Source organism: Sinohyriopsis cumingii, chromosome 2 (genome assembly GCF_028554795.1).
Source record: "Sinohyriopsis cumingii isolate HCF-2022 chromosome 2, ASM2855479v2, whole genome shotgun sequence".
NCBI lineage: Eukaryota > Metazoa > Mollusca > Bivalvia > Unionida > Unionidae > Sinohyriopsis > Sinohyriopsis cumingii.
The window spans coordinates 7,368,791-7,383,113 of NC_142962.1; the positions used below are offsets into that span (position 1 = coordinate 7,368,791).

At 40.4% G+C, this 14,323-nt stretch overlaps 1 protein-coding gene across 1 annotated transcript in view; it reads left to right on the forward strand.

Moving 5' to 3' along the window:
* Nucleotides 1-1,584: 1,584 nt before the first annotated feature.
* Nucleotides 1,585-14,323, forward strand: part of LOC149804301 (uncharacterized) — a 28,010-nt gene continuing 15,271 nt past the window's right edge. The window contains exons 1-2 of the mRNA XM_089938604.1: nucleotides 1,585-1,734; nucleotides 4,465-4,736. Of these exons, the coding sequence (XP_089794730.1) occupies nucleotides 1,719-1,734; nucleotides 4,465-4,736 (288 nt within the window). The 5' untranslated portion in view covers nucleotides 1,585-1,718. The remainder of the gene's footprint in view (nucleotides 1,735-4,464; nucleotides 4,737-14,323) is intronic.

The following is a 14,323-nucleotide window of genomic DNA, read 5'->3' on the forward strand; positions in this document are numbered from 1 at the left end:
ATGTAACGGCACGCGGGAAACAAGATTCAATTTTAATACATCCTTATACAAGAGTCATAGAGTCATGCTTTAGTATGAAATAAATGAACAATTATACCAATTATGTATGCAAATATTGATCGATCTGCAAGCACACATTGCTAGCAACAATTGAACTGATAATTGAGGGCTACACTTATGTGCATAGGTTTTGTCTGTAATAGATTTACAGTATCCTATTTTCTTACCATACTGGCATCGATGCAAATAATGCATAGTCACATATGTCTTAGCGTATGTCAGTTTGTATGCATGTATACATGTACTTGTGTTTGTCTTTGTAATTGTGTCTTTATTTGTATTTGGGGCTACACTCATGTGCAAATGTTTCGTTTGTAACATAGTTCTAATAATAATGGCTGATATGTTTACCAAGCGAGCAGTGATGCAAATAATGAGAATGGTGAGCAGATTGTGGACAGTGAATGCTGACATGGATGTATTTGTACATGTCTCATTGACGGAAAGTCTCAATGAAGTGAGGAACATTATAATAGCAGTTTTGTTGGTAACAGTTCTAGGTTGATGTCTTCTGTTGCACATGACTATCATCTTGCATATGCGCCTGTTTGTAGGTTTCACGCGTGGGCGCGCGCGTTTGAGGTGTGAACAAAACCATTAGGGCAGACGGCTTTAGCCAAGATCAGTAACAAAAATGAGAACATCTTTATTTTAATACTTCTGTACATTTTAGTCACTAGCCTAAACGAATATTTTATATGACAAGTCTCAGTTATTCATTAAGTCATTACCTTGCTGCGTGAATAACTGGGAAAGAAATCTGAGAAAATCACGTGAAGTCGGTTCGAATGTCAGCAACAGAACACAATGAATAATGGTAATATATGTTAAATCTATTTTTATAAACGTCATGCAGGTTTCCTAACTAGAAAATTAGCAACAGAACTAGCTCGAAAATTGATGGTCTGTCTAGCGTTTTTTTTTTTTTTTTTTCATGCAGGTTTCCAAGTTTGTTTGGGTAGATATTGAATTCAGACCAATATGTTATATTTCTTTTGAATGGCCTACCATCCGGATGATTCCTTCTAGCAAGGCCAAGCAGAAGTTTCTTAAGTTAGGTAACATAAACTCATTCAAAATACAATCATTTTTATTATGATAAAGTGAAACTTGCCGATTAATCAATTAACGTTGGCATATGAATTGTATCGCAAATATCAGAAGAATGTTATTTCTGCATAAGAGTATGCATTATTTAACAATGATTCTGTTTGGGGGAAAGAGCACTATATGTTCGAGACAGTGAAACATTTGTCTTTTTTTTTTTTTTGCTGCGGCATCTGCAACCATGAATGAAAATACACATCGTACTTCGTTAGTATGCATTTTGATACTAAAATTTTCAAACAATATTAGCTTATATGATACTATTTTAAAAAATTAAGCACTGTTTTCCTCGCCCATTACGGATTTTGTACCTCAGCTAAATGAAGAGTCATCTAAAATTACCCGGATATGAAAAATACATTTCATCAAAGACTTCAGAAACTGTTGAGAAGGTTATTCCAACTATGACCTATTAATATGTCCCTCTCAGTCATCCAGGAGCTTCCACTTGAGGTACTTATCAATATTACAGCATGAATTTCAAGGATATTGCTTTCTCCGTATAAATTGGACGGAGAAGGTTAAACGTACATTGCAGATGAATATTTGACATGGATACGAACGCAGGTAGGTGAAGTTCTGTTATTACATTCCCCCAATAACCAAAGCAAAATCGGTTTCATTGCATAATTTGGCCAGTTATTTAAATTCTCTCTATTGCAAAGACCATTGAAAATGAATGAAACCGACACGTAGGCAATAAACCACATACAATGAGCTAGTAAATACAAATCTCTGCTTATAACGCCATCTGCTATTGGACCGAAGAAGTCAATTGTGTTAAATAAGTGTTTCTTCTGTGCTAAATCTGTGACTGGACTAAAGCTAACGGCAATAAGAGACGACTATTAAAGGTGAACGCTTGATGGGAATGTGTAAAATATAGACTACGGATAGTTCTGAAGATCAAGTAAAGACTATCTGACTTCAGTCAAGTTAGCAAAGCTTCTCTTTCCCACGATACCCGTGTCCACATGACCTCGCTACAAAGAAAATTAGGAGTATCTGTCAATGGATAGAGGGCTGGAAGGGGTCAACCTATAACAACATAACACAACGGAAGCCACAGGTCCGAACCCATCAGTATTTCCATCCCTGCTAGATTGTCATATTTTCGTCGCCTAATTACAACTTACGACAGCTGTAATTAAGAATAAGTTTGTTTTCAAAACAGAAAAGGAGTGGGTTCCGGTCAATATAAGTCTAGTAATAAATAAATAAATTAGAAATATGGTTTTGCTTACTAGTGAGGGCATCTGTTTAGAAACGTTATTCTCAACCATAGATGTTAAAAACGTTAAAATTAAAATTAAAAACGTAAATAAAACGTTCCAGTAGTTTTTAGGCAACACAAAAATCAATATTTTACTTATTTACACGCTACATACCAGTTTTAAAGTTTCAGTGATACAAATGTATACACGCCTGGCCTACACTACCAGATATCAGCACTATGTTGTAGCATGTTTACGTAAAGTATCGTAGGCTAGCATCATAGATTCATTATTGATCGATATTTGTTATCTAGAGTATGACAGAGGACCGCCTGTATGGCCGATGATAAAAAAAATGGAAGTACCAAATATAAAAAACGCCAAAAAAAAAAAAAAACGTAAAAAAACGCGTTTTTCGAGGTAAAATAAAAAAAGAAATGTTCTCAACAAAGTTTTAATGTTCAGTACTGAATTTTAAACTTTATCATATCGATGAAATGTCTAAGAGTTTCAAATTTAGATATACCAGTTCTGTGAAAGCTTTTTTTTGTGGATGAAGTAATGAAATTAACCACACAGATAGGGTCATAATGTCAAATTACAAGAAAAAGGTAAAGTGCTCTAATATCCAAAGACACTTGAAAAAAAAATCTTGAAAACATCAATTTTGAAGAGTGTGAATTCGAACTTTATATATTGTATAAGGCGATTTCAAATATTTACCTTCTGGTGATTCTGTGAAGCATTTACACTCTATGTACATTTAAACATTACTAAGCGTTTCACTTACATATAATTTAATAACATTATGTCTAAATATAAAAACCTATGTATCGAAACTATTTTGCATCAAATTTTGAAGAAATGATTGTATTAATGTTTAGTCAAATGAAAAAGAAATATGCCATAGGGTCAGCACCATAGTTTCCATGGCCTCTTAATTTTATCTAAGACAATGCTGTGTCTCATATATTTAGATAGCCTGGGAACTACCCGGAAGAGCTCCTCAAGATCAGATAGCCTTGCACAACCCGGATCCGCTCCTCGAGTTTATATTAGCTTGGGTGCGGTCCGGATGCGCTCTCGATTAGTCGGCTAATACAAATCGCCAACTTCTAAATGTATCACAATAAAAGTGAGAAATTATTTTTATTGAAAAGCATGAAAATGTATTTTATTGTTGAAAACATGGACTATATTCCTTTAATAGTATTCATTAGAAAAGCAGTTGTCTAGAGAACTAAAGAAAGAACATAAAATCTTTCAAAGATTTTATTGAGTAAAAATGATTCTCAAAATTAGCGAGGAAAATATATTTTGCCAAATATTATGAATTGTAATGCAACATAGCTTATGATAAAGCCATCATCAATTTCCCGCAAAAATCTGATGTCGCAAATACGCTTAATATCACAGGATTATTAAACATCAAGGAGGCTAAGTTATTATGATTTGTTCACACTGTATCTATGTATGAAGATATTTTTGATTGAGTTGAATTTCCTCAATTAAAGCTGGCTCACCTAAGGCAGAGAAAGGAACAACTACGACAAGGAAACGAAGAAAACAAAGTCATTGACAAATTTGGATGAGAACTATGAACCCTCTCCATTCAAGTATTGCAGTTCGCATAAAACCCACATTAGTGTCCAGTGTTTTCTTTGAAGAGTACGTGGACTTTGTATCCAATCTGCTTCACTATATTCTTAGTCCATTTGCGATCTTTCACAAACCTCGGTCGTCATCATACTATATCGCCAATTCAGATTCTATTCACGGGTCCTGATGTATTGGTTTGGAAATTCCTACATTTATGTTAATGAACGGGTACCTTTACTAATGTGATATTAAAATTACATTTTGACTGTGTTTTGGCAGCGACCATTTGCTTTTGGGGGGAACGATGGGAAGGGAGGAGGCTGTTTTAATGGAAAAATTATACTTCTCCAATGCTTGAAAAATACCATTGCTCTCACCTGCTCAGATCCGTTTCTGTTGAATAATACTAGACATATTAACACAAAGGGTGTACACCGCAGCCACTACCGAAAAGTAAAATGATCTTAATTTCATTTGAAAATAGCTGAAGTAAACACCGTAGTACCTCCTCCATACCAGCCAATCCCTGGACAGCCACAGGATCAGTGGCCGACTGGTCAACCCGAGCCCCAAGGGTACGGGCAACCGGGTCAACCACAAGTGATCACATCCCAGGGTTATGCCTATGGACAACCCTGGCAACCTCAAGCAGTGACGACTCAAGGCTACTTTGATCCCGCCCAACTGCAAGGATATCAAGCATACCAGGCACCTGGGCAACCAGCGGTCATAACAGTTCAGACGAATGTGCCCCAGGTAAGTTTTATGCCTAGCACCTGAAGAATGCATGTAGGATTTTACTTTGTCTATCAAATATATGAATCATTCTGTCCGACTGTACGTTTTCCTTGTCAAGACTACAACTTCCATGTTATCACACCTATTGAGACCAAACGTGCAGTGCATATAAATTTTGGGTGGAAGGTGTGTTGCACACCCGAATCATAGTTTGGTATGATATTGGTTATAATTTTTGAATATTTCTTATAAATCGTGTACAGACAATAACTTCATTATGAGTTCATATGTTACCATAAATTAAAACGTGGGTGTATTTTCTGATAAACGTCTCTTAAACCACAAAACTGGGTCATTGTGACTTACTTGCAAGGTTGTATTTAACAGCGTTTAACAATATTGACTGGTGCCACAGAATTAAGGGTTTATTATAAACTTATTCGCTAAAAATTGTACTACTCTACTCAAATTCGAACAAAGATGATCAGTAGAGTGTTCATTTGTTGTCTTTCGTGTACTGGTCATCTTCAACACGAGTAGTAAATGGGGTCACCCTAGCGACAATGGGAATTAGCATTACAGAGACCCCTGGGTCACTCTAGCGACAATGGAAATTTAACATGGAGAAAAATCGTGGGTCACTCTGGCGACAAGGGAAATTTAACATAGAGAAAAATCGTGGGTCACTCTGGCGACAAGGGGAATTGAACATGGAGAAAAATCGTGGGTCACTCTAGGGACAAGGGGAATTGAACATGGGGAATAGAGTTTGGGTCTGTCTAGGGACAAGGGGAATTGAATATGGGATATTTTTTTTTTATTTTTTTAAATATAAATTTAAATTTAAATTTAAAAAAAGGGTAGGCAATGGAAAGGCTATCTCTTTTCGAGAAATATGGCTGGCCCTGAAAAGGGCCTTTGGGTTTTCTTCTTCTTCTGCTTCTAATGTCTTCTTTTTCTCCACCAAGTTCTTATTTTATCTCCAACACTCTTTCTCTTCTTCTCTTTCTTTTTCTCCTGCTCTTCTTTCTTCTTCTTCTCTTCCTCCTCTTTTTTCTTCCTCTTCTCATTTTCTTCTTCTTTTTCAATCTTTTCGTTCCATTTGCTTATTCTTATTCTTTCCTCTTCATCCTCCTTCTCCTCCTTTATCTCTTTAATGACACCACTAATCTTGTCCTTTACCTTTTTTAAGTTATTAATTTCCATCTTTACACGATGGGGACTGTAGGAATAATGGTCTTCAACCAGTCTTATTAACATCTGCTCCATCATTCCTAAGTTGTCTAAAACGTCTTGTAATGTTTGTATTTTGTCCATTTGGTTAGAAGCCATCTTCTTTTTTTATTCTTTGCAGAATGGTTTGAACGACGAATACTGTGGGTTCTTATACTTAAAGCGCGTACGTGAAGGAAAACACCCCCCTAAAACGTAAAATTGATCTTACCTAGATCATGACCAAACAACGCGCGAACGTGAAGGAAAACATCCCCCTACTTTTTTCATTTCATATAACAAAACCCAAACTATACTTTCTCATTTCATATAATAAAAACCCAAACTATACTCTCCACATACGCTAAGAAACAATAAACAAAATCCATAATCTACTATCCACACAATCTTACGTGAGCACTTACAAAACCCAAACTATACTCTTCACATACGCTAAGAACAATAAACAAATCCATAATCTACTATTCACACAATCGTACGTGAGCGGATACAAACACACAAACACAAACACACAAACACAAACACACAAACACATACGCTAAGAAACAATAAACAAATCCATAATCTACTATCCACACAATCGTACGTGAGCGGTTACAAAACCCAAACTATACTCTCCACATACGCTAAGAACAATAAACTAATCCATAATCTACTATCCACACAATCGTACGTGAGCGCTTACAGAACCCTAACTATACTCTTCACCTACGCTAAGAAACAATAAAGAAACCCATAATCTACTATTCCCACAAACATACCTTAGCTCTTCCAAGCACCAACACACAAACACATACCCTCACACTATCTTAAAAAAGAGTTAGTGTTTATAATCACACTACTCTACCTACACACATTGGCAAATCGATCGTTATTTCTTTTCTAGAGTATTGGGTAGCCCTGAAAAGGGCTGTTTTTTTTCTGGAACTTCATGGACACCTGGTTAATGGTGGCACCTTCCAGGCCTGGCGCCACATACACATCTTGTCCCCCAGTTACTTTTTACCTTTTTGGGGGAGAGAGCAGAGGCAGGATATGTTGCTTCAGAATCCCAATTTTCGCTCTCTGGGATTCTGAAATTTCTTCTTCTTCTCTCCTTTTCCTCCTCCTCCTCTTCTTTGTATCTTCTCTCCTCCTCTTTGTATCTTCTTTCCTCTTCTTCTTTATATCTTCTCTCCTCCTCTTCTTTGTTTCTTCTTTCCTCCTCCTCTCTTATCCTTCCCTCCTCCACAATGGCTTCCGCGGCCAGTTCATTTAATATGCGCCTGGCATATTCCAGATGCACATGAAGTTCCAACAGTTTCTCCAGTCTCGTGTTCATTTTTGGTGTTGAACAATCAACAAGGGTAGCTGGACTGCCGAACGAGTTTCAATTTATAGTGAAAGCGCGGACATGAAGGAAAACATCCCCTAAAAACATAAAATTGATCTTACCTACATCACGACCAAAAAACAACAACGCGCGGACCTAAAAGAAACACTCACTCACTTTTTATGCTACCCATCACTATTTTAAAATTTTTTATAAATCACTTCAATAGACTATCCACATACGCAAAGCAATCCAATCTAACCCCAAATTTACACCTCAAACACCAAAAAAAAAGACATCATTTTAATCTACTATCCATACCAACTTACTTAACCACTTACAAACACAAACACACAAACACATACACTCTCACTATCAATAAAGAGTTAGTGTTTATTTTCACACTACTCTACCTACACACATTGGCAAATCGATTGTTATTTCTTTTCTAGAGTATTGGGTAGCCCTGAAAAGGGCTGTTTTTTTGTTTGCTATGGCATTCTTTTTAGTTTCTAAGAATGCGATGTCCTCTGAGGATAGACTTTCTGGCGATAGGTCTGCTTCTTCGGAAAGAGAAGAAGAACTCTTTGGTGTCGATACGACAATCGACAAAGCCTCTGTCAGCTTCAGGTTGCTGCTGCTGCTCTTGTTGTTGTTGTTGCTGCTGTCTCTGAAGTCTGTACTTCTCTGTCCATTCTTCTTTTTCCCTGTTCATTTCTTCTCTGAAGAGCTCTTCTATCAGGTCTTCAGTGATTTTTAACATTCTCACATTCTCTATTTCTTCTGGCTTCGGTATCAGACTGTGTCTGACCCTATGCAAATTCACGTAGGCTTCGTTGAGTTTAGCTAGTTTGGAGCACATCTTCTTAGGAGGATGAGTCGACAATGGATGGTTAGACTGGAAACAACCCGGTTCTTAAAGTCAAAGCGCGGACGTGAAGGAAAACATCCCCCACACGGTTTTTGAGTCGCAACGTTTAGTGAGTGTCATGAGAGGGATAGTAAGAAATGAAAGAGCATCAATCCAACATTCTTATAGCTAAACAAAAGACAAAGGCATTTTTTTTCAAAACACAACATTTTTTATTCAAAAATCACTTAACACTAAACAACAACTCTAACATTTTTAACAATAATCCAACAATATAACATCAAACAATTTTTTTCAAAACACATTTTTTATTCAAAAATCACTTAACACTAAACAACAACAACTCTAACATTTTTAACAATAATCCAACACTAAAAGTTTCTCCACTAGGTAAAGAGGGATAACAGTCTTCCATGGTTTCTAGTAATCTAGAATGACTTCTCTCAAACTGTTGATTTCTATGGTATTATCGAATTCTGCATACAGGATGACGTTCACCGTTTCATCAGGGTCTCGGTCTTTAAACTGAATTTCCACACGAATCTGGCCGGATTTTGTAGGGTGGAAATGTCCCTCGTTGCTGCCTTGGTCTGGAGTGAAATCGAAAGCCCACAAAGCGTAGCCTCCTGCATAATCCTCGTACGTAATACCGTGACTGGTATTGGTTCCTAACTGTCCGGTGGCTTCGTACAGGGACAAGTACGATCTCAAGTAATTCTTCTTTTTAAAGTCAGGTTCGAAAGGTCGGGTACACAAGGTCTTGCCATCGCGACTGACTTCGATTTTGGACACGCCAAAGTGTTGAAAGTAGAAAGGATTTTTTTCGGCAGCTCCGTTGAAGGCTGTATTCTCGACGATACCAACGATCAAACGTTTGGGTAACTGTCCTTGGAACAGATGATCTTCGATCATGGATCGCTGTCCCTTGGGAATGGTGAAGGTTTTCACTTCCACGCGTCGTATGGGATACTTGGCAGTCGTTCTGCTCAACGTCTGACTGATGTCGTTTCCCACTTTAGGTAACACTTCCACACGGCGTACGTAGAGTCTGGCTTCTAGGATTTTGGTTTTGTAACCGTCACTATCAGCCATCAAATGGAAAGCGGCACTGCTACGATTCAGTCTCAGGCGGACATCCACCCCGTTCAGCAAATACTTTTCTTGCAACCACATGTCCAAATGCAAACGATCCATCAGTTCTAAACTTGTGTCGGCTCGCGTGATTCTCTTTCTTCGTTCTACAAATCCATCATTGTTGTCTTTCTTTTCATCAGTTTCCAATATTTCAAACTTGGTAGGTTCGTCAGCTTCCCATACCACACAGGCATTGAGATGAGTGTTCTTGGCATCTATTCCGTACGTCAAGAGATTTTCCAGGTAGGCACGATAAGGGTAAGTATCCATGCTGCTACTGACCAGTTTGTTATTCAAGTACAAGTCCACTCCACTGAACAAGGAATGCATGAAATTGTTGACGGGAGCTACTGCTTCATCGTCTATAGCACCTCCAGTCTTATCTAGAATTTTGACTTTCAGGTACAAGTAACTGCTATTCAGATCGATGTAATCTTCGGGCTGTCCTTTGATTTCAAACTCGATGGGAGCGGAATCGGTCAGTGAGGAGACGGGGTGAAATTCCACCCACTGGGATTCTTGCATCGTCATCATCGTGGGGGGCATGGCAAACAGATCCAGTTCCGTCTTGGAACAAGCGCAAGATTCTCGGTGCATCATTTTGTTTTGTCTCTTTTCTCAATAATCGAAAACGTCTAAGTCTCGAACGGTTCTTCTTTTCTTGGCCTTTCTCGCTTGAAGTCTGGTGAAAGGGTGTTTTCTTCGTCGTCTCTTTCTGCCTTGTCCTTGCTGAATGCCTGACTCGGTAGCGTGCAGGGCATTTATAGGTGTTTCTCGTTGGCCTAAAATGTCTTTGCCCGTTTGCAGCAAGACATTTTTGCCTGCCCTCATGAAGGCTTCTTTAGGGTTTTGTTTGTCGATGATGACATTTTGGAGAAATTCTTTGCCTTGAGTCAGTGCCGCATCTTTCAAGGCGTGCAATCCGCGTGTCACCATCGGTTTCAACACCGGGGCCACCGAACGAAAGGCCGATTTTAACATATCTCCTTAGCCGTGTCCTCGCTGTCGAGCAACCCCTCGGTACACTGGATACATAACTTAAGAGTCGTGAGAAAACCGTTTTCGAAAATGGAGTTTCACCGTGACTTTTCCTTTGGTGAATGGAATATTTTGTCCCAGATCTCCTTTTATAGCAATGTTGACCGTGTCCAAATACGACTTGCTGACAGGCAAATAGTGAGGATGGACAAATTCGCGGTGGACGTGGTAAGTGTTTCCACCTTCCTCGTCAGCGCCCGTGGCAGAATCTACTTTGAAAGGAATGGCACGCAGTAACGGTACGGAGGTGTGTCCCACCACGTTGTACTCCACCACATCGGAATACACGAACATCAAATTCAGTCCTTGGTTCAGTTTTACATGGGCACGAAATAACTTGCTAAAAGACTCGTTGTCGTAAACGATGGGAAATTCGTTTTTCTTGAGCATGGCCTTTCTCATGTCCATGTCTCCGCCCAACATGTCAAACAATTCAGGACAAAATAAAATGGACACGATTTTACTTCGTTCAAATTTCATCAAGAAGCGACGAGCTGCTTTGTGGTACTCCATGGTGACACTTTTGTTGACATGCTCCAAAGCTTTCAGAAACACGACATTAAACCTGGAGGCTATGGTGCTGACCAAATGTTGACCACTAAAATAATAGCCTGGGGGAATGAACAAGTGATAGGTGGTGTACTTTTGATTTTGTGTACGGGTTTTCTTGTCATATTTGACATTGCTATCCATCCACTGTTGCATTTGCTCGTCATGAACTTCCACATCAAAAAAATTTTGATTGGGAAGGACATTGAGGACTTGGGTCGGGTGAATCATTTCTACTAAAGCCACTTCCCGATGGGCTTCGTGATCTAACTGGATGGCCTGAGGTAATTTGGCCGTGTAACAGCACAACGTGTTCTTGGGAAACACCTCCATGGAACTGTCACTGGGTAAAGTTAAGTAAAATTGGTTTTGGTGACTCATAATTCCAGAGTTCTGTGGCTGTCCGAGGGGTTACTGGACGTCAGAGGCGTGTCTCCGTCTACAATGGGTTCTGGTTGTGGTTGAAGTGGTGACTGGCACTGGTACTGGACACAAGGTTCCCGGGGTTCCCGTTCGAGGTGAATTTCAGGGAGGAATTAGGAAGCAGGTAACCGATGCAACTGCTCAATAAAATGGTCCACAATTGTTTGTCTCCTTGTTGCAAACTCAAATTGGCGATGGCTGCCCCGATGACACAATACACCACGAAGATTTGGCAGAAAAAGACGATTTGCGTTTTAGGCACACGTTCTCCACACCACACCCACAAGGGTTGTTTTTGTAAATCTTGCACAGAAGAACTGGGTGAAGGAGGAGTGGTCAACGTAGTTGCGTCTGTGTGAAAAGGCATGATGGTCACTTCTTTTTATAGTCGATGACTTGCGAAGCGTCGATCCAAGAATCAAAACTGGGCGGATATCCTTTCCAACGTACTTTGACTTCTTTGACACGTCGTTTGCCCACTTTACGGGTTCTGCGTTCGAGAATGCTTTCGATGTCGTACACGTCGTCTTCTTTTTTGGTGACACGTTGTAACTCGGGTAAATAAAACGTTCCTTTGAGCACTTCTCCGTTCATGTCTTCCAATTTATAGACGGCAGGATGACGGCCATGCACTCGTCCAGTGACGCGAAACAGTTCGGTCGTCCAGTTAGGTAAGTAACCTTTGTCAAAAGTGCGTTTGGTTTTGCCAATGCGCACCCAATCTCCTACGGCCAACTCTCCACTTTTCTTGGGTACAGCCCTCGTCGGGGACGTACCAAACAGGCGCTCAAACACCAGCACTTCGTTGTCGGGAGTCACGTCTTGCGGGGCACGTCCGATGCTTCGATGGTAAGATTGGTTGTACGCTTGCACCAGGTGCGGTAAGATGTCGATGTACTTCAGAGTGTGGTGATGCGTAAAATATTTCCACATGCGTTCTTTCAAAGTGCGTTGAAAACGTTCCACGATGCTGGCTTTGGTTTCGGGATTCTCGGTGGTAAAAAAATGAATGTCACGTTTCTTTAATTCTTTTTGGAAAGCTTGGTTCAGAAATTCGGTGCCTTTGTCCGTTTGCCATCGAAGAGGGTGACGACCGCTTTGTTTCAACACCCGTTGCAGGGCTCGCACTAACTCGCTGCTCGATTTGGAAGTCAAGGGCACGACCCAGGCAAATTTGGAAAAGACGTCGATGACACAAAACAAATATTTGTAGCCACGATTGTAGCTGGCCAAATGAGAGACATCGGCTAAATCGGCTTGCCATTGATGATCGATGCCTTCCACTCGGGTGCGACTTCTGGCAAACTTGCGTCGAATGGGTTTGTGTAAAGTGTAGGTAGCTTGTTCTTGTAACCATCGTTGCACTTGAGGTAAACGGAGACTTTTCAGTCGCGTTTTGGCAGCACGATACAATTTTTGAACTCCTGCGTAACCTGCAGGATGGGAGGGATCGTAGTAAATGCTGGCTAAGACTTTTTCCATTTTTTTGTGTTGGTTGGTGTGTTAATAAGACACCCACTCTTGGAGGATGCTACTCTTTTTCTCTTGGGGTATTTTCTTGGATTGCAATGCTTTGCGTGTGCGGCCAGCAATAGGTGTCAAAGAGGAGAAGGATGTCTGAGCGGGGGATATCGGTTCTTGTTTCACTTCTGTCTTCACTTCTGTCTTCACTTTCTTTTTCTCTTGTGAGGAAGAAGGGGTGGCCATCATCTTTTTAATCCATCCAATTCTGGAGGTAGGTGGTGTTGTTAACTTGCGTACTTTTTCTGGTGGAGTTTGAAACCCTTCCTCTTCTTCTCCTTTTTCTGTCTTGGTCACGGGTACTGGTGGTACTGGTACTGGTACTGGTGATGGTGCTGGACTTTTCATCAAGGTCTTAAAATCTTTCAGAGTGGGTAGAGCGGTTTCGTCTAAAGCTTTCTGGTGAAAGAGTTGCAGTCGTTGCAAGAGTTGACCGTACTTTTGCGATTTTTCTGTTTCGGACAAATCTTGGCGATCCATCAAGGACTGCAATTCGTGTTGTAACTGGGACATCTCGCTCAAATGGGGATTGGGAGTTAAATGCGGGGTAATTTGTTCTTGCCACCGATGGTATTCCATCCATCGTTTGTAAGGCACTAAAGCTAGTTTTCGTCCTTCCATGCGTTGTCAGGGGTCGATTCTGAGATCTTGGAACTTCCGAGGCCTTTTTATCTTGCTCCCATCAGTCCTAACAACATAATTCCCAAGACTCCTTTCAGTATGGGGCCTAACAAGAGAGGTAAAATACCTCCACGTTGCACTAACATCTTCTTTTTTTGACGAATGGGAATTTTCTTTCGAACCATTTGGCGAAGAACGTGACGATGTTTGCCTAAGCATTGTTTCTGGTGTTTGGACAAAGGGATCGTGCCTTTCAAAACGTTCAAACAACATTCGCACACGGTATCGATGACCTCTTTGGAGGCCGTTTGAATGAGTTTGTTTCGTAGGGGTGGAGAAGCTTTGGACAGGACAGATAACATGTCCCCATGTTTGGCTAAACGTGGTGGCAGTCCTTTCCTTTTCTTTCCTTGGGGTTTTCTGGAGGGTGACATCTTTGAGTCTTCAGGAGCACCATAAAACACTGATACCCGACTTGGTCACAGGCCTTTTTTATACTGGAACGCGTCGCCACTGATTGTCTTTACGTCGTATTAGTTTGAGGACAGGCATGACACGTCGTGCAGGGGTAAGTAACGGACTAAATCGAGCCAGTTCTTGCTTGGACAAATCCAGTAAACTTTGTAACATGCCCGATCTTTCTTGAACTTTGATTTTGGGAGAAGGTACTTTGTGAGCAGCAGCCACTGCCACTAAATTGGAAGGTCCTGCCACTGGGGAAGTTCTTTTGGGGGTCATCAACGGAGAAGTTCTTGGTGTGATCAACGTCTCCAAGTACTCTTCAGTTCCGGGTGTCATTAACGGAGAAGTGGACAAACGTGAAGCTGCCGGAGACGCAGTCACCGCCGTGGCAGGTCGTGGTTTGCGAGTGTAAGGTTGCGTCCTGGCCGAAGTGCCTCTCTT